The 25,295-nt window shown below is 43.9% G+C and overlaps 1 protein-coding gene across 1 annotated transcript; it reads right to left on the bottom strand.

Annotated features, from left to right (window-relative positions):
- Positions 1–217: 217 nt before the first annotated feature.
- Positions 218–24,853, bottom strand: LOC146072373 (epithelial sodium channel subunit beta-like). Its single transcript, XM_083179637.1, has 10 exons — positions 24,492–24,853; positions 20,878–20,999; positions 18,920–19,083; positions 16,087–16,191; positions 7,606–7,726; positions 7,437–7,509; positions 5,732–5,789; positions 4,497–4,555; positions 1,531–1,606; positions 218–561 (listed from the first exon to the last, which is right to left on the bottom strand). The coding sequence occupies exons 1-10, from the start codon at positions 24,836–24,838 to the stop codon at positions 292–294; spliced, it is 1,395 nt and encodes a 464-aa protein (XP_083035763.1). The 5' UTR covers positions 24,839–24,853; the 3' UTR covers positions 218–291.
- Positions 24,854–25,295: the final 442 nt, after the last annotated feature.

Genomic DNA, 25,295 nt, shown 5'->3' with positions numbered 1-25,295 from the left:
TAGTTCTGGCATCTGAGAATGTGAAATACATATTATTAAAAACATAAAAAAATCTAAAAAAACTTTTATTAATAATTCTCCTTTAATAACTGAATCTTCTGAATATCAGCTGCATTGTCTTGTAAACAGCTGTACTGCATTTATGTTAAATCCCCAAGAATTTTAAGAAGCCATTTCTATGCCATACATTGCTGCTATAATTATTATTATTATTATTATTATTATTATTATTATTATTAATATTATATGTCTCGCAGCTTTGGTATGGGGGTTTTGAAGTAAGGATTATATTTAGCATTTGTTTCTGAGCAGACTGGTAGCATCATCAACAGTATCCCATAGTAGATAGTGGTCAATGGAACGCCTCGGGGTACATAGTTCCGACTGAGAGTCTGAGATTGTGTAGGGGTTTTCTGGTGGTTCTTCTTCATGTCTTGGAATATGAGCAATGATAAAAGTCAGTAAATTCAGTAAAAGTTCTAGAAACTCAGCCACTGTGCAAACGGAGACCCCAATCCAAAGACCCACAAGACCTCCGATGCTGGAAAACAGGTCTACAAGCTACAGGACACAAAAGAAACACAAAGAGGATTATGTAATACAGTCAGGCAATGGATATACTGATTGCCAGAGCTATTCTCTGTTGTAGGTTAGGAGTAACTAGCTGAAATATGTCTTGTTAAGATGTTTCTGTGCCCAGCTGTATAGGACACAGGACAGATGATAATACATTTGGAATATTCAGATATTCTTTCATTCTAGAACATTTTAATAGCACTTATATAACAGGACTCCGCTCGACGAGTAGCTGCAATACCTCACATCTCACCACTTGCCATTAATGCTAGTAAAGTAGCCATTAGGGCTAAATGGAGACAGTGATTGAATCCTTGTAGATAGTCACCTGAGTTCACATGGCACTAACATAAGGGTTTATTTAATATATGTCAACGTTGATCATGTCATTTTCCATATGGACAGTGATGAAATGTTGACATACTAGAATGTCAACATATAACCCCCCCGGTGGGCCAGTGGTGACTTACTGTATCTTCATCTGGTGTCTGCAGAGACTCCTGTGGTGTCTTCTCTGTTTTGGAAGCCATGTGACTGACTTCCAGGTCAGACTTCAGATCCTCAGACTTTCTGGTAAGTATCCCTAATCCTAATCCCTAACCCTGCCTCGTCCGCAGCCCAACCCTAATTTACCCTACAGTTTAACCCAAATGTCGACACTCTGGCAATGGTGATATTTAATTTGCCAACATTGAAAATTTCACCAAGATTTCTAATAACATTTTAACACTGTAGACTTCATAACTGTTAACATGGTGTCCCAGACGTGAACTCCAGATTGTTAGGAACCTGCTCGGCAGAGGTGACTATGATGTCGGTGGGCAAGACCATATCTTTGGCCAAACAACCTCTTATATAATTAAATGTAATAAAAAAGTAATATATAATATGTGAGAAGTAATGATTGCATAGTGCACCAGCATCCCCCTTTTTTTGCATAGTCCTGGATCTTACCTGCATAGCAGGAACCTCCTCTATCAGCTCATAATTTAGCTGTTGGTAATAAACCACGACCTTGACCACATTGTCTCTGATGAAAGAGAAATACAATATTAGCAAAATTATATAACTAAGCCTAATTAGCAAAAATATTGCTTATTTTGAAAATGCACCCTAGAAAGCAGTATTGGATCATTTGCGACAACATCGGCCAGCTGCGTGATCCATGGTTCACGCAACTACAAAATGGCCAGGAGATCCCTCATCCAGCTTCTGTGCCTCCTCAACAATGACAGCGACAGGCATCTGTTATGAGAAAAAGTGGCCTTTGTCACCCCCTCTGTGCCTCTGAATGGCATCAGACTATCAATAAGTGACAGTCTGATGCCATAGTATGATCAATGTCTCAGACTCGTCCTGTATATGCACAGGACAGGTAGTGGGGCTTGAATATGGTCTACAGATGTAGCGCCTCTCATCATTGCCGCCAGCTCACCGTGGCGGAGGTTCTGACGTTCCAGTTTTCTTCTTGCACTCCCATCCGCCAAGGGGCGTATGCCCACACCATGCTATACAATCCGCCACCACTGGGTGACTAATGCTCCATCAAGCTAGCGTCGGAGTGATATACTGTAATGTGCCAATGGAACCCCGCCATTCGCCGCTTACTGTATGAGACGCTCATGCGAAATGAGACGCTCGTGCATAAAGGGACGCTCGTGCCTAATGAGATGCCCGTGAACATCGCTGTGAGCAAATGGGCTGTGTAGTGTAATGAGCCTATACAAATATTTACCTTCATGTTCACGTAGCCGATGCTGAATATTTTGAACTGTTGGTACTGTACAGTAGCTCTAGTATGGCCGGAATGGGGAAAACGTTGGCTTTCCAGCTGTTGAACTACACATTCCAGCATGCCCTGTAACAGTTTTAGCATCGTCAAATAGCAAAACTGTAGCAGGGCATGCTGGGATATCTAGTTCAACAATGACTGGAGGGCCAAAGATTCCCCATCCCTGGTCTATAGTTTGATTCCCAGAGGAGGCTCCCCAATAAAATACTATTATTGATGAGTAGAAAGGATATTTAGTAAAATGTATATTTAATGTGGCAAACTTTTCAATACTTTAAAAGATTCAATACCTGCCGCTTTTTCTGATGGGTGAAATAGCAGCGGGTGCCTATTCAATGCTGTCTTTCCCAACAGCATTAAATAGTCAGATCGAAAGAATGGGCCTGACTTTAAAAGCTGTCGGCCCATTTTGCAGAGAATGGCCGTGAATTGTCGGGATCACGGCCGGATCTCGACAATCCACAGCCGTTTATGCAGACACTCCCCATTTTTGCAGATTAGCAGTTCGGGACATTGAATCCCGCTTGGCGGGAAAATGGGCCAGGGTCACAGCTGTACAGTCGTGACCCGGGATTGAATACCCCCAAAGTATTGCCATTGGCAAAACAGAATGTGAGGGTAGGGCCAGACTGGGACCAGAAATCGGCCCTGGCATTCATTTTGAGCACACAGGTCCACCTGCAGAAGGCGGGACCCTCAGCAAAAAGGGTGTGTGGCCTCATGGAAAGGAGGCATGGCATCACTAAAAGGAGGCATTACACATTATGGAACACACCGTTATGCCCATTACACATTATGGAACTTTCCGTCATGCCCGATACTTATAAGGCTACACACCATAATGCCCATTACACATTATGGCACACACCGTAATGCCCATTACACATTATGGAACACTCCGTAATGCCCATTACTTATAAGGCTACACACCATAATGCCCATTACATGTTATGGCACACACCGTAATGCCCATTACAAAATATGACACAATCTGTTATGCCCATTACACATGGCACACACCATAATGCATGCCCATTACACATTGTGCCTTTGGAATGGTTCATTTAGTTACATCTATTTAGGGTAATTCCTGGTTCATGGAAATATGCTTAATAATACATTACATGCCTTTCGAAACAGTCACTCAAGAATTTAACTTTTTTTCTTCATACTGTAAATGTTTGATTGTTGTGGGAATAGCGCACTCAGGGTGGCAATAGAAAGGGGGAGGGGGAGGAGAAGGAGTGGGATGGGGCTATGATGGTAATGAGGACCGAGACAATGTAAATGAAAAATGAAGGTGCTTTATTAGAAGGGTCTGATTGAAATGGGAGTAGGTGTCTTGGGACTTCTCATTAGTCACACAATAGGGCTGTCACAGTGCCACTATTGAGGGGCCTTGGAGAGGGTTAAGGGATTCCTTTAGGGAACCCTTTGTCATAGGGTCGTTGCCTGGATCCTGTGTCCTCCCTGGTGATTTGCTGGTAACCTCTATTGAGGCTGGGTGATTAGTATTCCAACTCAAAGGGTTAATTGTCAGGTGTTATGGGCATATATGCAAAACAGCATCCCGTTTGCATATGCTTACCCTTCCGATGTTGTGCAGGCTCCCCTTGCTGTCTGTGATGGTGTCTACTCCTTTGGTGGTACAGTGGTGCGGGGGTGCATGCGACCACTTGTCTCTGCTTGTGGGGAGATTGCGTCATGTCAGATTAGTGCTGCCGCCGCTTGTCCCATCCGTTCGTTTGGTCAGCAGCGTCGCACATCTGGGTCTGTGAGATCTCGCGGTTAGCAGCGCTCCCCCATGTGTCTAATACCTTACAGTTGTGGCTGCTATTAGGAGTTTGTTGTTTGATGGAGAATATCGTCCCACAAGGCCATCGGCCCTTCTGGCATTTGCCAGAAGTGCCAGATGGCCAGTCCGGCCCTGTGTGAGGGTGAGGGACATTGCTCAAAATTGTTCTACAGGTTAAAAAAGGAGCTGTTGCTTATCAAGTAAGCCTAATTTTGTGACAGTTACCTAAGGAACAGTTTTCCTAATTGTATGGGGAACATAACTGTATTATCCCTCTGCTTGTGAATTTGCTTACTATACCAAGGTCTTATAGGTATATGGATTCAGACTCACCTAATAGATTGCAGGTCTTGATATCCTCGTCTAATTTCAAGATTCTTTGAGAAATAGTCCTAATAAAGTACAGTTATACATTATTATATTACCTTATTATATTTAATTAATATACATGTTTGTTCTTGATTGTTTTTTTTTTTTTTATATTATGGACCTTCCCCAGGCAACAATTATATTGTAACCAACACCCAAAGATTTCGCACTCAGCTATTGTCACTGGGTACAAGCAGAGCATTGCACTGCAATATCAGAGCAATAGGCATTTACTTGCACGTGTTGGTAGCATAAGATTGATATGGTACGCTATTTTGGGTCTGGCATGCAGGCTACGATTCATACACATGCGCAGTCATTCGATAATCAAACGGACTGCGAATTCACACAAACAGTTACATTTTGAATAAAGTGTTTTAGAACATCTGCTGAATTCAGAATGCTTTATCATTAGAATGATTTCCTTATACTTTTCTAATTCGTATATTTAATACTACATAAGGCAGGATTTATCCAGTACGAACTGTGGTGAAAACATAAGGTCGGTCTTATAAGGGCTGGAAATGGAAATATGCTCCTGAATCTCTGTATCTGTAAAGAGTGGGTGGTGAGACTTTGGTACAAGCACCCTTACTAAAGGGAGGACAGACTCTAATACAGTGGTTCCCAAACTGTGTGTCTAGGCTCCCTGGGGTGTCTCGGAGCACTTGCAGGGGTGCCGCATGTCGGTGGTCCAGAACCAATTAAAATTACTTTCAATGAAAAAGGCAAAATCAGTGCTTGTGGCTTCCAGTTATAAAGTATGTGAGTAAACAGAAGTGAACCATGGACCTTATTCTGGTCCACACGCAATGCTGCAAATTTTGCAGCGTAGCATGTGGACCAACTGCCACCCGCCTCCCACAGTGTCGGTTGCTCCCCTTCCCCTCCCTCGCATGGGCCAATCCCCCACACGGCTGCAAATGGATGATTTGCATAATCCAGAGTAAAAGTCAAGATGGCCTTTGCACACAGTGTAGATCGGTGGCAATCTTGAGATAGGGCATGAAGCCTCACAGGACAATAGGACCACTGGAGTTCATGCAGTAGTGCACTCTTCTTTCAACATTTTGGTGGTTCTTCCATATTTGTCCACATCTTGGTGACCTCCATATCATTAATGCATTAAGATTAGTGCATAAGGTACTGTAGTGTTCTGTATATTGATTGGTGGTAATGTTTTAGATAGCAGAACTTACCAAGTATGTACTGCTCGGCCACTGGGATGAAGAGAGAGTGAGTTCAAAATTTTCTTCCCTTCCAATAGAAATATCATTAGTGTACCACATAATTAATCTGTTACAGTTTATGATAGCCCTTTTAGTTACTGTATATAGTGCTGACATATTATACAGTGCTTTACACAGAATGTATATCCATACCAAACAAACAGGTTAATGTTATCGCTAGTCACTGAAGCACCATCAGTCTTCAGTATAAGTAGGAGCTGATTGGTTCGTTGTTTATCACTCTCGATTTTATCACTTTTCAAGGCTTAGTACATCTCACCCCTAGTGTCACCACCACACCCAATGGCCCCTCTGCATGTGCAGTGTAAATGATGCACAGTGCCTGCTCAGCTTTCATGAACCACACACTGGTTCGATTTAATTTGAGAAAAAGCCCTTAAGAAGAGTGATGTGGTACTGATATATAATGCATTGTTACCTACCCTCCTGCATTCTGCAGGAGACTCCCTGAAATAGCAGCAATCTCCCTCTCTCCCTGAATAGTCTAGCAATCTCCCTCATTTCACCTAGCCCACAATATGTAGCTGTTACATTTTTGCAGAAAAAAGGGAATGAGAGATAGATACATTTATATTGAATCATCAGCACCATTTCCCAGCATTGGTGATGAAACACCATGATCCCACAATGAAGGCTACATGTATTTATTGTGGCTATTTATATGGAACCACATGTACTGTAAGACACAATAGATGAACAATCCCTGAAACATATCAGTGACTTTTCTTTAGCAAGCATAGTAGCTCTTACTAGCTGATTTTGGGCTCATCTACATTTGTATATGTTATTTTAAAAGATTCCTCTAAGACAGTGGTTCTCAAGCTGTGGGTCCTGACCCCAAAGTGGGTCCCGAACACCTCAGAATGGGGTCACTACTCCATGTTGCTGACCATCAGATTAATGTTTCTGTGAAGGGGGGGACAGGGGATAACTCATTAAGTAAACATCCTCTACTTCCCTCTTCCATCCCTCTTTCCCCCTTTTCCATCCCCTCATTACCCACTGCCTCCCTGTCACAATGGCGGGTACTTCACTTCACTGACCACACATGTGGCGGCCATTCTGTGGTAACTTGCTGGGGTCCTGTAATAATTTTTATTGTCTGACAGGGTCCCAGAGCAAATAAGTTGAGAACCCCTGATCTAAGATATTGCAGTACACACCCACAATTGTAGGTGCCACATCACAATTTATTTTCACAATCTCTCCATACTGTGGAGGTTATTCTGGTTGGTGCGTAACTTTCCGAATTCTTTCGGAGCGGACCGCACGCCACGCTGTGGGGACATTGTAAGAAGAAACGCCCACAGGTCCTCTGCATTCGGACGGACTCGCTCTCTAAGAAGAGAGTGTGTTTACGGACAACATCCAAACCGTGCGTGTGCGGTGACCACACAAAGATTCTGCACGGTCTTACAGCATCAGAACGGATGCTGTAAGACCGGAAAATTACGCATCAACCAGAATAAGGCCCTGTATATGGAACTAGACACGTCCTTTGGATGGAGCATGACACGCCTCCTCAATGGGGCACTGTGTAAAATTCTACTACCAACTATAATCTCCCTGAAACTATTTTTCTAAAGTAGACAAGTATAATATAATGCTGGAAGATGATATACAGATGTGGAGAGTAAGAGTAGCTGATACTCACTCACACTGAAGTGGACAGTGACATTTCAGCTGATCATGGGATAGTTTATATTCATATGTTTCCACACAGTTATCTGTTAATAAAATAAACAGAAACATAGGTTGTTGGAATGAGCTCAGTATATCCATGTCACCCATGCAGGCTATAGGTCCTGGGAATGTATACTTACTGATGGATGGCTCACTGATATTACACAGAGGTACATTAGACCCAGGGGGTGCAGGGAACTCCCACATTCTGCAGCCACAGTTCTTGATAATTTTATTGTGTGCACAACTCTTCTTGCAAGCCTGGGGACAAATGCAAAATGTACACAAATGTTCTACAAACCTTGACATACAGTACGTTTGAATCAGAATTTACTACTTCCTTCTCCATCCATGAGAGATTATGGGAAGCTATACTCAGTAACATGTGATACTAGCTCTGTGAAAGGTTTCATCTCCAGCTGTAGCTAATCTCCAAGGTAGCGTAATTGCCTCATAAAATAATAGCTGTCCCTATTGTCTGTTCCTACCGTACACTACGGTTCTGCAGACATTGCCCATTTAAAAATGTCAGCAGTTGTCAGTCTGACGAATGATTCCATTCCGTGGGGATAAGCATACTGTGGAAATGTATTATTATTATTATTATTATTATTATTGTACACAGAAAAAATATTTTTTGTGCTATAGATACAATTATTTAAAAATGCAACTTATCTAGGCAGAATATCTTACATTGTATATAATGATCAGACAACTGCTGACATTTTTAAATGGGCAATGTCTGCAGAACCGACTGACTCCCAATGCAAGTAAGACAGAGCAGCCTTAGGACAGGAGGGCCAGTCGCTGGGGTAAGTACTGGGAGGGGCGGAGTTTTGATAGAAAGAGGACAAGGACAGCAGATAAGGGGTGCGGCCAGCCAGAGAGTGGGTGGGGCCAAGTGGGATCATTAAGACTGAGATGACCTGGACTATTTGTATGTTACATTACAACCCATTACAGATGTAATGGCCAGGAGCTGCATGGCTTATTGAGGCAAGATGTATGAGGAAACATCTGTATTCAAGCAGAGGCAGAGGTCACAGTGTTAGCGGCTGTGCGAGTGCTGTCTGCGGGTGGATTGGTTGTGCAATAGTGTTCGGCATATCTGTAACAGGCATTATGTGTGTCATGTATAAATGCATTATTAATGTGTGACATATGTGTAACAGGCATTATCTGTGTCATGTGTATAAAGGCATTAATAATGTGCAACATATGTGTAATGGGCATTATGTGTATCATTGTTAACAAGTGGAATGGGTACCGTTCTGCAGCGCTGGACAATATGAATAAATTTACTGGAAATCCCAAAGAGAAGCAGTCCACTCCGTAGTTTCAAGGTAAAAAAAAAGTACTGAATGCTTTATTAAATAAAAAGTCACATAAAAGGAAGAAAATTTCCTTAAAAAATCACACAAAAAACAGTCTAAAAGTATATAAACAAAGGATTCACTCTCTTCTTTGCATAGGAGAGAAAACAATTTAAAGGTAGCTCACCAGATTCTTGGAGACGCAAGTATCCCTGTATGCTCCAGACTGCACTATAGGTCCTTATGGTGGTGGGTGTATGGGGTGTTTCAGGGCTGGGAGGCCGTTCTGCCACTACGGTTACCTCTCTAGTCCTTATGGATTCCCCAGATCTCAGCTCCACCCGGACTCACGGTATTGCGCTTTGGGTTCTGGAAGCCGCGCTGCCACTACGGTTATTCCTTCCTCCTTCTGCGCTCACCTGCAGATCTTTACTGTGCAGTGTATCTGGATGGGTACATTCAGGACAAAGGAACCATACTGCCACTTGGGTCCTAAGTCCTTACTCTTCCCCAAAAGGGATCCCCGGTGCACCTTGACAAAGACCATAATTGGTAGAAACTAGTTGGTGAGCAGCTGGAGGATATTGCTCGTGGAGAGAAGGAGAAAGACCAGACTCCAAACAGACCAGAGTCCCCTGTATTATATCACAGTATCCAGCTAAGAACTTTTGGACCTGTGTGCCCGCCAAACGCTGCAAGCGCAGGCAGCAGAGGCGGAGGAGTGTGCCTGCACTTTACATCAAAGCCGGACACTCTTTAACCGGGACCCGGGGCAGGGAACCACGCAAGGGAAAAAAACCGCAGTGGCAGTGCGGCCCTCCATTCCGTGTTATACCAGACACCGGGGATCCCTTTTGGGGAAGAGTAAGGACTTAGGACCCAAGTGGCAGTACGGTTCCTTTGTCCTGAAAGTACCCATCCAGATACACTGCACAGTAAAGATCTGCAGGTGAGCGCAGAAGGAGGAAGGAATAACTGTAGTGGCAGTGCGGCTTCCAGAACCCAAAGCGCAATACCGTGAGTCCGGGTGGAGCTGAGATCTGGGGAATCCATAAGGACTAGAGAGGTAACTGTAGTGGCAGAACGGCCTCCCAGCCCTGAAACACCCCATACACCCAGATAGGTGTACCCACCATAAGGACCTATAGTGCAGTCTGGAGCATACAGGGATACTTGCGTCTCCAAGAATCTGGTGAGCTACCTTTAAATTGTTTTCTCTCCTATGCAAAGAAGAGAGTGAATCCTTTTTTTACATACTTTTAGACAGTTTTTTGTGTGATTTTTTAAGGAAATTTTCTTCCTTTTATGTGACTTTTTATTTAATAAAGCATTCAGTACTTTTTTTTACCTTGAAACTATGGAGTGGACTGCTTCTCTTTGGGATTTCCAGTAAATTTATTCATATTGTCCAACGCTGCAGAACGGTTCCCATTCCACTTGTTAACATTTGTACCTTTTTTGGGTGTTATTGAGATTGAAACACCATTTGAGAACCACTGCAGCAGAGGGATTAAGGAGCGCTAGAGAATTCCTGGAACTCTGCTTTTTTAACAAGATTATGTGTATCATGTGTATAAGGGCAATAATAATGTGCAACATATGTGTATGTGGCATTATATGTGTCATTATGTGTATGAAGTGCATTAATAAAGGTTGGCATATGTGTAAGGGGCATTATGTTTATAAGGACATTAATAATGTGTGTCATGTGTAAGGGGCTTTACTGTGTGGTATTATCAGGGGAGCCAAGAGAAAGGGGTAGGGGGTAAAAATTACCCAGGCCAAAGTCTGATGGAAGGGCCCAGTGGGGGACCCGGGCCCCCTTCCGTTAAGTGACAGCAGCAGCTACAGCTCTTCTCTGCCCAGCACACACTGCTTTGTGCTGGGTTGCAGTGTGGCCATGGAGGTGCTTAAAATACAATATTTTCTCAGGATTTTTTTCTAAGGGTATAAGGTGAATAATGTGAGGAGTAATGAATATAAGGTAAAGTGGTACTACTGTGTGATGTAACGTGAATAAGGGACATCATCGCATGATATAATGTGAATAAAATTGCACTACTGTGTGGCATAATTTGAATTGGGGGGTACTATTGTGTGGCCATGCCCCTTCCCAGCAAGAACACACCACTGTTTGGGCTGCGCACCGAATTTGTGCACTGTTTCTATTTAATATATTGCGGGTAGGAGCACCAAAATGATGACTGCTATGTTGAGGGTTGATGGTGCTGGGAAAGGGGAGCAGGGTAAGAGACGGAAATAATGGCGGTGCTAGGGGGCACCAGCCAAAATCTTGCCTAGGGCGTCATTTAGGCTAGGGCCGGCTCTGCAAATCATTATACACATTAAGGCTAATACAACATAATGCTCCAACATAAATAAGCTTACATAAATTAGAAATTAAATATATATATTCATGTGCAGTAAGCACATGAATAAAAATAGCATGCCCCTTCACATAATAAAATTAATTCGCCATTTGGTCATTGAATAGGGTGATTCACTTTTTTAGTCAAAAAATCGCCTTACAGCACGAAAATAGCACAAATTCGCCGGAGAACATGGCGAATCAGCCTCATTGAATACTGTCCTTAGTGTGCAGCTGGGCTGCGGTGACCCAGTAAGCGCATATAGGCTGGCAGTGGCATGCACCGCACAGGACACAGCAGGGGGGTGCCCTGTAAACCGTTGGCGTCCGGGGCACAAGCTCTGACGACACCACCCTAAGCCTCTGGTTTTAGTGCTGCAGAATTGCAGAAGTAGCATGGTCTTAATTGAATGAGGAATATGATAGTCCATGTAGCATCCCAAATTATCATAGCTGGATGGATTCAGTATTAAATCCCGGCGATCGGGATCATGGCGTTCAAAATCCCGACGCCGGAATCCCGACCGCCGAAATCCCGACAAGGGGGGGACGTGGATCGCCCCCCCTTGCGGGCTCGCTGCGCTTGCCACGCAGTGGGCCCGTTGCCTCGCTACGCTCGGCACACTAATTTATTCTGTGTCGGGATTTCGGTGGTCGGGATTCCGGCGTCGGGATTTTGAACGCCGGGATCCCGACCGCCGTGATTTACACTGCATCCCAGCTAGATATTTATTTATATCGTTTTGACTTCACCAAAGGGTTCAGTATGAGGTACTGACAATTGAAATTCCAACAATCACTCAGCTGACACTGTGATACCGGCAGGGTATAAATACCGGTGGTCAATATACTAACAGGTATATAATACCAACAGTTGAAATGCCGACACACAACATACCAACATGATCAGAATGCCGAACATGTTAAAAATGCAAACACAGTTGTAATGTCGACATGGACATCGTATTAATGTGCCGCATCTCCCTGTTTTGGGCACATTGCCTCCCTGCGCTTGGCACACTATTATATTCTCCCTCTATGCCCACTCAGATGGAAGCATGAACAAGTAGTTTTTTGGGGGGAAAAACATAAAAAAATAGTTTTTGGTATTATTTTGTATCAATATTTTGGTTGTTGGCATTGTGGTTTGTCAGTGTTTTGCTGATGCCCCTAGGCATTCCAAGTGCCCTAGGCAATTGCCTAGTTTGTCTATGCCTAAGGCCGGCTCTGCCTGTATGAAGCAGCCATCATGTGGTTATGATCTAAATCTATGATGAAATACAAATTGACACCATGATGTTTAAAATTGTCATGTGTCCACCACTGCCATATTGACCATTTGTTTGTTTTGACAATTTATCCATGTTGAACTATTAACTCTCTACCAAGACACTGTTGAACTATTGGCCAGGCATCCAATCATATCAGGACCAATAAACAAAGTAGTCAAAGAAAAAGTTCAAAAGTGCATGAGGTAGAGTAAAATACAGTTCGTTCAGTCAGTCAGTCAGTCAGTCAGTCAGTCACTGAGACGGTCACAGAACAAATGTTTTTCCTGTAACATATTCTGTGCAGAAGATTGGTTGTGTGACTGGAAAAGACTTCCAAGTCTTATAAATAAATATACTTTGAAAATAACTGCAGAACCAAAGTATATTTTCTTTGGCTTTATTATTTATGTACAATAAAGGTTTACGTTTGATTACATTTTACATTCTAGTGTTCTGGCATGAGGGACATACTGTATGATACAGCCATACTTTTGTGCAGTCATGTCAGGCGGCTAGCACAGTACACACAAGGGAGGGCATTACTATTGTGCTGCCTGTCATATGCAGTAATATAGTGTTCTCAGTAGTCTAACTAATATATGCCTTCGCTTTGCTGCGGAATGCACTTTATAGCTGCATTGCAAACTAATTTGGGAAGCGGAAGAAACAAGTGACTAATATATTGTGATATATAAGTGTATTTCAACTTTAGAGAAATAATTACTGTCGTGCTAACTGCAACAAATACTGTATATTGGCAATAGGACATCTGACAAGTGGAACAGCAGCAAGCAATTTTCCATTAAAACGAAATCCCATGCAACCTGATTTATGTACATAATTTTGGCAAACAGGGAACGTATGATGCATAAGTATGAAATACCGTGCCCACGCTAACCCCTATCATGGGAAATTCCCAGTTTATAATCTGGTTTGCAAATTACTATTAACTTTTTTCCTAGAAAAAGAAGTTAAAATGAAACTACAGTTGCTGCCGCGGGAGGAGGCAGCCAGGTCGGTATAGAGGACAGAGAAAGGGAGATCGTGGCTCAATATGGGGGCTGTTAGGGGTGTGGGGCCACATATGATAATACCCAATGGTAGTGCGAAGGGAATGGCAGCACTTTTACATCATCATGACCAAACCACTCCACTTTACAAAAATCACTGTGGGGGACGTAGATACGAATACACAGTTGATCGTGTCAGAGTGGAAGACTTTCCCACTCTTTTGGGAGGCTGGGAGGGCCACCTGATATTTTAGAGTAGGCGTCCCCAAACCGGTCCTCGAGATCTACCAACGATCTATGCTTTCCATATCACCTAGCTTGTGCAGCTGTAGTCATTACTAACTGTCGCATTTTCAAACCTGCTGCATTCATTCCTACTATAGATCCACAGGCTGCTGAAAAACATGAACTGTTTTAGAGCCTTCCAGCCATTTTCAGAAGAGTAGGCAAGTACAGAATGAATTAAACGCTTGCATAAAGTATTTACGTAGTTGTTAGCATTGATATTTTAGCTAATGTGTATCTATTGTGTTGCATTTTGTAAAGAACTCTTTAAGCTGTTTGTAACTTTTTATGCAGTTGTAACATGTTGCAGTCATAAAATAAATTGCTTTGAAATTAGGTCCATCTTTTTGAAACACCCTGTATATCTCGGTAGACAGCCAGTATTATGGTTTGTTGTTTATGTACTTCGGATCTAATTCAGTATTGTAGTTGTGTGACAATCCCTATTTGTCACAGCACACAAACTGCGGCCGCATCCTTGATGGATGATGGGGCAGTGACATGGCATTGGGTGGGCATAGTGTGGACAACACAGACATGTCCGGATCATTTTCGGGGTGGTTAGTGCCGGCTGCATGACATCCCAGGCAGGGGGCTATCAAAGAAATGCGAATGCATCACATATCTGCAATGCATTTACATTTCTATGATGAGAATGCAGTTATATTGCAATCGCATGAGGGGGAGAAACTCTGCATGCTGAATGGCCTTGTCTTGTGCGCCCAGCGTCTGACAGCATGCCTGGGGAAAGCAGTTGCAGCTTTGCTATTTAAGCAACTGCAAATTAACCTGAATCAGGCCCTTTATTACAAACCAGAAATAACCTGGTTGATTTCAGAGAGGGGTACTTTCACACCACCTATAAAGTACAAAGTATAACTGCATCAATTTGAGCTCATCTCTAGCGGTATATCCCACCATCAATCGCACTGATGTTCATCGTATATGTGTCTGGACTTCCGGGTCTAGGTCCCGGAAGTCCCTATTTGCATGCGCAGAGTAATGCCGCTACCCACAGGGTATGCTGGAAGGATCCTTGCTGCAGACAAACCTGGCGTTACCCTCAGCAATGGAGCTCTGCTGGAGGGGCTCTTGTACATTCAAAAATGCAGTAAAAATCCTAAAAACTGGATTTTTTACTACATTTTTACATCCCACCCTTGGTGAGCCAACAGAAGTGTATTGATGGTCTGATGCACTCAGTGAACTGTAATACATTATTTTTGAACAGATCGCATTTTGCAGAAGTCCTGACATGTAGTACTGCACCAGTTAGCTTTGCACACCTTGTACCTGGAACGTTCCAAACATGTACATAAAAGTGCTCTAATGAAAATGTAGGTGATTTTGTCTTTAAGACAATGGCTGCTGTCTTTGCACCAACCCAGAGTGGTTAAACTTGGGGCTGGTGTGGAGTCTGGTGCAATTGCAAACCTCCATTGTAAAACATTTGTTATAAAAGGTGAGGCATGTCCAATAAAAATGCTAAAGAAATTAGGTATGAACACTGCTAAAGCTGGAAAAGTGATAGGAATAAAGGCATCATATTGACAATGTTAAATGTTGTCAGCAACTATAAGTAGAAGTTAACCTGGGAGTTAAAGGCATTAAACCCAAAGCTGCAGTGTGCAGTAAGCATGGCCGTAACTAGGGTTGTGCTCATTAAGTGCTGGACATAAAAACATTTCCACATCAATATATCAATTATGTCCAGATACACGTATCCTCAAATTGCACCAAATGCTCCAAAAACCAATTGCAAGAAACAAATACAACATAAGTTAACTAGTATTAAACAGACAAAAGACAGGTCCAATAAGAAAATACGAAAATGAATCATATATACTTGGTCCACTATGTAAGAACTAATATGCAAACATGAGGAGAAGGTATCACAGTTGGGGAAGAAGTATGCAGTGTGTTTCTTTTTACAATACGTATATGCCAATCACACATGCAGTATGTGTCCACCTCTAATTGAGCCCTTCAGCTTTCTGGACAGAACATGTCAAAAGTAATATAATGTGAGCACTGACTGAGATCATTGATGATGGAGTCCTCTCGCTTCTGCCCTTCACACCAGTAAGTGAGTAAATTGTAGCAATCTTTTATATGGTATTCAGGATGTTATGCCTACAATGGTTTGTCAAAACCAATGGAAGAGCAAAGGCTGCACCACAGTTTAAAATTCAAGTATGAAAGCCACACCCAGTGTCACCAACTGCCATTCCAAACTGCCTCACTGGCATTTGGGGTTTCTCCTCTATTTGAATATTAAACTGTGCTACGGAGCCACCACTGGACACTATCTTTCAAGCGTAACATGTTGCTAAGTATTTAGATGATCTACTTTATGTCAGCACTTGGGACTCACCTCTCTGGTATAGTCTGTCCCATACACATCTGCATAATAGTTTCTTATGTTGTATCCGCTGCTACACCGACTGCTGTATGGCTCTTGCAAACGTTTGACATGGACCTGTCAGAAATAGATTCTCTGTCATCAGTAACGAAATGCAATATTTGTGGCTTTGTTTGCTCAGAAATGTACGATATGACCTTAACCCTTTCATGCCCAATGTCTATAGATATGGTGGTAGCTTAGCGCTCACCCTCTATAACAACCCAGATAGGTGACGGTGTATTAGGTGTTTAAATGAATCGTGTAGTTGTAAGAATTACCTGTAGTAAGGTGTTGGTAAATTATTTCACTGAAATAAGGACTATGAAATATTGGAATGGTTTGCAGAATTTTATTCACTCCACGTGAAAGCAAATGTCCAGGATGTGTGGGGCTGGGGTCCATGCGGGGCAAAGGTGAGGGATGTATTGGGCGGTGGGATCAGGGGTACAGTGGAGGTGTGCAGTCCAGGAGTAGATGGGCAAGACGTGCCGTGGAGGGTTGCCTTCCGTTCCAACCTGCGGTACAGCTTACCTGTCTTCTGACGTCCCTCGTCGATCACCTCCGCAACGGAGAGCGCCGTCTGCACTTCTGGGTCCCCACAGCACCTCTAGATTTCAGCACAGCTGCAAAGCGAGCACTATCGCGAGATCTTGCTCCTCTGCGGCTGCAGCTTACACCGGCCGCAGCTTACACTTAGATGAATCGGGCAAGTAGTGTTGGGAATAGGGTTACCAACTCATCCCTTTATTTCAGGATTCAGGATTTCTTATTAATTACACGGGTTCTGTGGCAGTTTAAAACCAGGTGAAATGGAGTCTTGAGGTGTAGCAGTTTAAAACCAGGTGAAAGCCAGCCACAGAACCTGTGTAATTAATATGTGTCCCGGATTAAAGGGATGAGTTGGTCACCCTTGGGAATGTGTAAGGTCCTCCAATGCATTTCAGCCTTCCTGCCTTTGTCAAGGAAGTTCCAGTGTGTGCAAGTTCAGTGATTTAACCCCTCTGGGAGGAGGTGCCACCCTCTCAGGGAGAGATGTTAGGTCCTTGTATATGTCAATCAGTCTTACTCCCCTGCTGGCCGGGTATATGTCAATCAATCTTACACCCCTGCTGGCCTGGTTTGGACTTGAAATGCCTTTTTGCTTAGAGAAAGTTGTAGGCAGGTGGTGTTGGTTTCATGTGTACTAAATGTTCAGCATTTAAGGTAAATTGGTTAGAATGCATACCCTCCAACTGTACCGATTTAGCCGGTACAGTACCGTTTTTTAACGGTCTGTACCGGCTAAATCAAAGTGTACCGAATGTACCGGTTTTTGGTAACCAGCTCCTCCGACTCTGGGATTTGTAGTTTCTTTCACGCCGGCTGCTCTTTGGGGAGGGTGAGGGGGAGTGGCAGGCCAAACTACATCTCCCAGGGGGCTTAGGTTGCCAGTGAGCAAGTTCCGCTTCTCCAATCACACCCTGTTTTATCAACCCATGCGTCCAGGCGAGGGGGGGGAGGCGGCACATTCTCAGCACTTTGGGACCGCTGCTGGGCTTTCAGAGCTGCAGCATGGTCCGCGCTATTGGCAGTGACAGAACCAGGAAAAGTGCGCGAAGATGCCGGCATGTGAGTCAACTGAGCGAAGAGGCTGTCAATGGCTGCTGACAAGCTTACAGTCAGCAGTGAAGTGTGCCCGCATCTCTGGCAGACTCCCAACCCTACAGGTGTGTGTCCCTACCCCCTCTCTCTCCACTCCAGCCTGCCTGTTTTCCCTGCCGCCAGCGAGGATGTCAGTGCAGTGCCACAACAGTGCTCTCGCTGTGCCTAATGCCCTGCTCACACTTCTTCCTGTCCCGGCTATACACCTATAAAACCCGACACCCTGACCCTGCCTCATCCTATCTCCACCTACATATATATATATATATATATATATATATATATATATATATATATATATATAAAAATTCCCAGTACACATTCAGAAAGTGGCGTGACCACGCCCCCTTTTACCATTGACCACGCCCCTTTCCGAATGTGTACCGATTTCTGCCCTTCAGATGTTGGAGGGTATGAGAATGGTCATACTATTTGGTCAATGGGAATGTTTTGTGTTTTTTACTCCATCAGGTAGTGTCACCAGGATGTACTAGAACAATGCTTATGTACAATCCTGTGATTAGCTGAGTGGGTATAATGAGGTATTTGGTAAGTATGTCACTATGAAAGTCTATGTCCAATGTCTAGTCAGGCTCAACAGCCTCAATAGCGCTAGTAGCAGATCCAATGGTGAGCCACTTTAAAATACGAACATTAGCATCTTTCAACATTCAATGTAGAGCATTTTTTAATAAAAAAAGGCTAAGAGAACATGTTAACATTATGTCTACATAGTTTATTTGCATTACATATTTCTATAACTGTTAAATAAAGCAAAACAGCTATGCTAAATCTTTCTATGTGCATTTCTGATTTTTCTTCATTTATTACATTTTTTTCAGGAATAAGACCTGTTAAATCTAACTCTCTCTACACATGTTACATCTGCCCCACCTGCAGTGCACATGGTCATGCGATCAGGTCTGAATTAGGCCTGGAGAGGCCAGGAGGCAGATGTCAACAAACCCAGCAAGAGAAAGCCAGGTATTGTACGTAGTGTTTTATAACACTTCATCATTTATATTCCTGTGGTCCTGTGCCATCTCTCCACTTGCTTCCCTACAGTGAATGGCCATCTGCACTCTGATTGGTGGATAGCCACTTTTTAATTTCAATTTCCAGTTCACCCTGCATGTAGAGAATATTTCTTACCACTTCATACCTTCACTACCCCAATATCAGACTCCTGTCCAGGGGGAACATTCACTCCCTCGTCCTCTGGGAAAGGCATCTTCCCTTGTCCATGCAGAACAACTCTCAGTCCTGCTGCAGTACTCAGACTGCTGATGTACTCGTGCTGCTCAATGAAAAGTTCCATAGTAAGACCTGTCAGGGAGAGAAGCAGTCAGACTATAGTGTCAGAATGACATTGTTCAGTTATGGTTCCCTGCATATAAGGGACCTGATTCTGGTTCACTTGCAAAAGCAAATTCTCTCTCTAATGGACAAGACCATGTGCACTGCAGGTGGGGCTGATGTAACATGTGCAGAGAGAGTTACATTTGGGTGTTATTTTGTTTCTATGCAGAGAAAATACTGGCTGCTTTATTTCTAAAATGCAATATAGATATTAGTTTGAAGTACAAACCCCACCCAAATCTAACTCTCTCTGCACATGTTACATCTGCCCCATATGCAGTGCACATGGTTTTGTCCATTAGAGAGATCAGAATCAGGTCCAAAGTGTTCTTGGGTTATTTAAAAGGACACAAAAAACATGTATTTGTGTGTTTTATGCATTTTAGTGTATTTTAATGTACTGTCATGAAAACCATACACATAAATAAATTACTGTATCAACCATTAGTTGTTATATATTTAAGGGGAAATTTACTAAGATATGTATTCTACAGTACAGATGGGTCTTGTCCCATCCTTGCTGGCGGGTCGCCAGAACGTACGCGCTGGCGACCCGCCAGCAGCCTCGCCAGCGAGGAGACTGAGACGCGCGTGCGTCTCACGCGCACGCGCGTCTCAGTCTCCGTCGCTAGCGCGACGGAAACCCTGTCCGTCTCCGCCTCAGGGAGACGGACAGGGTTAGGGGGGGTTAGGGGGGGGTGCGGGCAGGTGGCGGGGACCCCGGGTTACCGCCGGCAAGCCGGCGGGGACCCGGGGGAACGGATCGAAGCGCCGTCGGAAGGGGACGCGCGCGCCGCTCGTGCGCGCGCGTCCCCTTCTCACCATCGCCATGGCGCTGGCGGGGGATGGCGGCTGGCGACGCCAGCGCCATCCCCTGCAAAGATGGGACAAGACCCATCTGTACTTCCTTTTTATTTAGCATCCTCTAGAAGATAGTAGACATGATCTGATTGGTTGCCCATAGCAACATCACATGTGAAAAGTAGAATACACATCTTCATAAATTTCCCCCTTAATATTTTGTATTATGAAGTAATAAACACAACGAATGACAAATTAGTAACAATAGATTTTTTTTGTAACCACTTACAGTATGTGTGCCCAACATTATCAGGTAATTAGTGTACCAAGTGCTGTAACTATACATATTGGCACTCTGTGCGAGAAAGGGAACTGGTGCCCAACCCCATACTGAAAAAAATAGGGACGGTGCATCAATGGTGCGAGCCAAAAGTTTGGGGTGTGGCTTTGTGGGAAAGGGGCATGGACACATAATAATGCTGTAACCCCATGAACGGGTTTAAACATCTAAGATGATGTTCTTATAATTGTATGCACACAAAGGTTTTAAGTTTATATATTCACGAATAATGTAATCCCAAAGTACTCGTATATTATTTATTTACACAAATTAGTTAAAGTGGGAAGAATAAGTGCTGGAGGTGCCCCAGGTCACATACAGGCTCTGTGGGTTGTGTTGCCAGATTGTGCGCCCACAGTGCAGATGTGATATGTGCAAGGCAGCACTGGCAAGCACCTAGTTACGGCTCTGAGTTTATCTTTAGTACCCTGCAAGCTTGCAAATAGTGAAATGATACTATACTGGTATTGTAGCAGGAAAGTTACAGCAATGACAGCAGCTGCTTGTGAAACAAACAGCCGAAAAAGTCAAAACCCTTTTAGCACCACCGAAATAGCTAAAGACAACGAACACTACATACATGATAGATATTTAAGGAATAAAAACGTATATTAAATCACCATAACTGAAGCCAGCCTTGGTGGCATTTAGGACCTGTGCTTCTGTTTTTGCTGAATTATGTCTTGGTCCATTGAAGGTATAACAGTTCCCAAGCTTGGGGTTCAAGAAAGGAGTAAAGAAACTGAAACACAGATGACACACATTAACTTCAAGTACATTATTAGAATTCAGAGCACTTACAAGCATGTACCGTAAGCATGCCGTCACCTTTTTAGTGCCAACATCACTGTCAGAGATGTTGAAAATATCTGCTAAAAATGCTAGTATCACTCACATTTGTTATATAAATTTGGTACTTGTGTATTTTGGCGGCGCCCATCGCATCGTATACCATAACGCATGCGATGGTATGCGATGCGATGCGATTTCGTTGGTTAGTGTACGATGGCATACAATTTTCAAATTGTATGCCATTGTACATGGCATACAATGCCATACGATGCGATGCGATTAGTGCTTATACAATGTTAAGCACCCTAATGGGTGCATACAATGTTAAATGCACCCCCACGCCAACCCCCCACTATAAACGTGAACCCGAAGCATGGCGAGCGCAGCGAGCCCGCGAGGGGCGGCGGTACGCGTCCTCCGACCTTTTCATACCCCCACTATCCACGTCGGTGTGGAGTTGAGAATAGATTAGTGTGGCGAGCGCAGCGTGCCACCGAGCCCGAATCGTGGCGAGCGCAGCGAGCCCCGCGAGGGGACGCGGATACCTGTGAAGCCCGCGAAGGGACGCGTTTACCTGTGAAGGTATCCGCGTCCCCTCACGGGGCTCGCTGCGCTCGCCACGCTTCGGGCTCGGTGGCTCGCTGCGCTCGCCACACTAATCTATTCTCAACTCCACGCCGATGTGGATAGTGGGGGTATGAAAAGGTCGTAGGACGCGTACCGCCGCCCCTCACGGGCTCGCTGCGCTCGCCACGCTTCGGGTTCACGTTTATAGTGGGGGGGTGGCGTGGGGGTGCATTTAACATTGTAAGCACCCTTTAGGGTGCTTATACGATTTTTAATCGTATAGGGGGTCAAAAATCGCGTCGCATGTACCCGATGGCATGCGATGCGATGCGATACGTTCATCGGGGGCGCCGCTATAATACACAAGTACCAAAAATTTATGTACAGAAGATTACATTTCCTATATAAGGTAAAAATTACAGGTCAACATGATGAATAAAATAGTTTGCTTGTCAATTTTCACACATATTTTGTCAAATTCACTTGGCAGTCAAAGAGTAAATTGATACATCCAACAGATATGTGTACACTGCCCATACCGCATGTCAGCCCTATTAGAGGGGAAGTGCTATATAAATAACATTATTTTTAATAATATTATATATGTAGATTATTTTTGACCATGATCTGCTACATCAAAGACAAGACATATTTTAGAGCACGGGTTCACATCTGTGTTGGAGCCATGTCAGGAGATGCCTGGAGAGTTGCAATTAAACAAGTGACCATACAGATGTGTCCTCACACTCTGTGGCTTCAGCTGAGCCCAACAGAACCCCCTACAGTGTGCCATGTCCCAGGTGACTCAGATGTGCCAAGTTCCTATCTGGCTCAAAATGTGAGACTTCCTGAAATAAATAAAAAAGATGGAAGCAACAAAACACATTGCTGTATTGTGCTGACAAAGCTGATGTGCACATTTGTACATCTGTGTTCTCATGAGTCTGAATCTGTACACAAAGTGCTACAATCAGCAGGAATTTTCCAAGTTCCCCTGCGCTTCATCTGTGACTTTGTACACACAGTATGCAACAGTGGCGTAAGTTCATGCAAGATGCCCGGAGGCAGTATGGATAGTGGTGGTGTCGCTCAGCAGTGTCCAGACTATCTGTGCTGCACAGGGCAGGCACCATCCTGATGTGAGCTTAGCTGTCAGCTCACAGCAGAAGGGAGGGCAGCTGCGCGGATCGGATCCGTAATAGAGATCTGATCCGCAGCAAGTGGCAGCCGCAGGAGACCCCTTCAGAGTGGGGGTGGGGGTCCGGGGTTTTCTGCTAGTGCCTGCTCTCTGTGCCCCCCTGGTGGCTAACGCCCAGCGGCAAAAGCCTCCATTGCCTCCGGGAGTTATGCCACTGGTATGCAGTTGAAGTTGCAAGTTTGGCATCTCTAATGCACCGTGAGTGGTGTTTTATTGTGTCTGTTATGTGAATGAGACACAAAATTTAAGCCAGATGTCTTATACCAAATTGTATATACAGTAGTAGGTAATAGGAATATGAGGACACTTCTAAAATTCCTGGTGCTTAGCAAGTATGGACACAGTTGCCTATTATCATACCTGATGTTCTACAACTCAACCGTAAATACTGCAGTTATATCTTTATTGCCCCAAATGAGTTCCAGATTTTTTGCAGCAGTATGTTGGGATTGGGTTGGAGACCTTGAAGCCCACAAGTATTAACAACCCAATATTCCTTAACAAACCCGTCCCTAATGTAACATATATTTTCCCTATTCCTCCAGACATAAGATACTGTAGGCAAAAGAGGCCTCCCATGATATCTTACCCCCAGAAGTACTGTCTGGCTATTCTTCATTATTTCCCTGCCCATTACTCCAATGAAAAATACTAAATAGAAAAATTGTGAAACTAAACATAGACATAACAGAGCCATATTTACTGCTATCTAGTGTATCCTGAGCCAATTCTGGCCTTACACAGAGCTGGCTACAGTACCCGGCGAGATAATTACATTATACTGACCTACATGTGATGATATTAGTACAGGTCGAGTCTCCCTTATCCGTATATTCCAAAAACCGAAATTTAGAAAACTGTGTTTTTTCAGAGTATTTTCGGTGTTTTTTTGTTCCCCCACCCCCAGCCTCTTTTTATACTTACCTCGCCCCCCCGGTGTCCACGGCAGTCTTCTGCATCCTCTGCATCCCCATGCGCGGGCGTGCTGGTGATATTATCAATGCACCTTTGCATTTGCGCAATGCAGCCCTGGGACTGAAGATGCCACTGAAGAGGATGCCAAAGGCCGCCGTGGAGGCCAGGGGACACCGTGGACATTGGGGGGACCATCGGGCCACAGACAAGGGACCAGGTAAGCATAAAAAAACTAAAATCTGTGGTCCAAACATTTCGGATAAGGGAGTAGAATTTACCATATCTGATGCCAATAAAGGACCTGATTATACTTATTACACATACATACACCAATATATAAATACTTCAGATACACTGGCCTATTAGTATTAATCATTTATTGCCTGAAGCATGGAGAGCGAAGTGAGCAACGTATATATGTACCATGCGAAGGGACGCAGTACATATATACGTTGTCCATGTTGACATACGACACCACAAATATCATAAAAACCTGTTGACCTTGCCTATGTCAACCATAAACTTGTGTCGACCATTTGACAGTTTCGACCTAAGGTATGTTGACCCTTTTTCGGTGTTGACCTAGTTACTTTCGACCATTAGTGGTCTACCTAGTGACTGTCGACCTAGACATTGACTGTCATCTATACTGTAACCCTATGATACAGCTCCAACTGTTATTCCAAGTTTATAATTATTGTACAGTCTTTACTATTCATTATGTGCAAATAGTAATGTCACTTGTCCTTTAGCTGCACTGACCTTTCATTACAGGCCTCATCGTGAAATACGCAGGACATCAGCATGTCCTGTAGCTGGTGTCCCAGTGCCATCTGCTCCTGGGTACTGAGCTGAGACAGGGCAAATGCAAAGTACCTTTCCTTAGCATGGCCGAGTAGTCCATCATTCCCTTCAGCATCTGACATTAGTGACAAGTGTTCAGTAAGAGATTGATATTTGGATGAGTTAATCTGGGACATGCGAGCACGGTTAAGGTTGCAGAAGGTGATGGCTGGGAAGGGCAGCCTGGCGCTGTTGACAAGTGTGACTTTTTCTTGCGTGGGGTATTGCAGGTAGGTGGCAAGTAACTGACTGCATTGCCACAACATGCAGCCTAGTACCAGGAATACAAATACCGCCCAACAGCAGCTCCTCCACCGGGTCTGGGACTCTATGATGTTGGGCACGCCATGTGCACTAGTGTGACGTAGGGTTCGGCTGCAGATTGAGCGCAAGGAGATATTCTTCTGCCGGCCCATTTCTGTCAGGGTATCAGGAGGTCAAGTGTTGAACAGTCTCAACTAATAAATATAGTAGGATGGAATGAGGAGCTGATGATCGTCAGTGCAGGTCACACTGCTTGTTGCAGAGCTCAGATAAGGGAATGGAGAAAGGTAGCACAGTCTATGGTTTATATAACCCAACTTGTGGCACTTGAGTCCCATGGGAGCATGTAAATCTATGCTGGTAATTAGTCAGCAGGTAATTAAAAATAAAGAAAGCAGCATTACATGAGATTTTAAAGCCCATGTACAGGGAGCTCCAATTGATATATTTTATGTTGTT

This window comes from Crinia signifera, chromosome 4 (genome assembly GCF_055691185.1).
Source record: "Crinia signifera chromosome 4, ASM5569118v1, whole genome shotgun sequence".
NCBI lineage: Eukaryota > Metazoa > Chordata > Amphibia > Anura > Myobatrachidae > Crinia > Crinia signifera.
The sequence above is the reverse complement of the archived record's forward strand: the minus strand, read 5'-3'. Positions and strand labels throughout refer to the sequence as shown.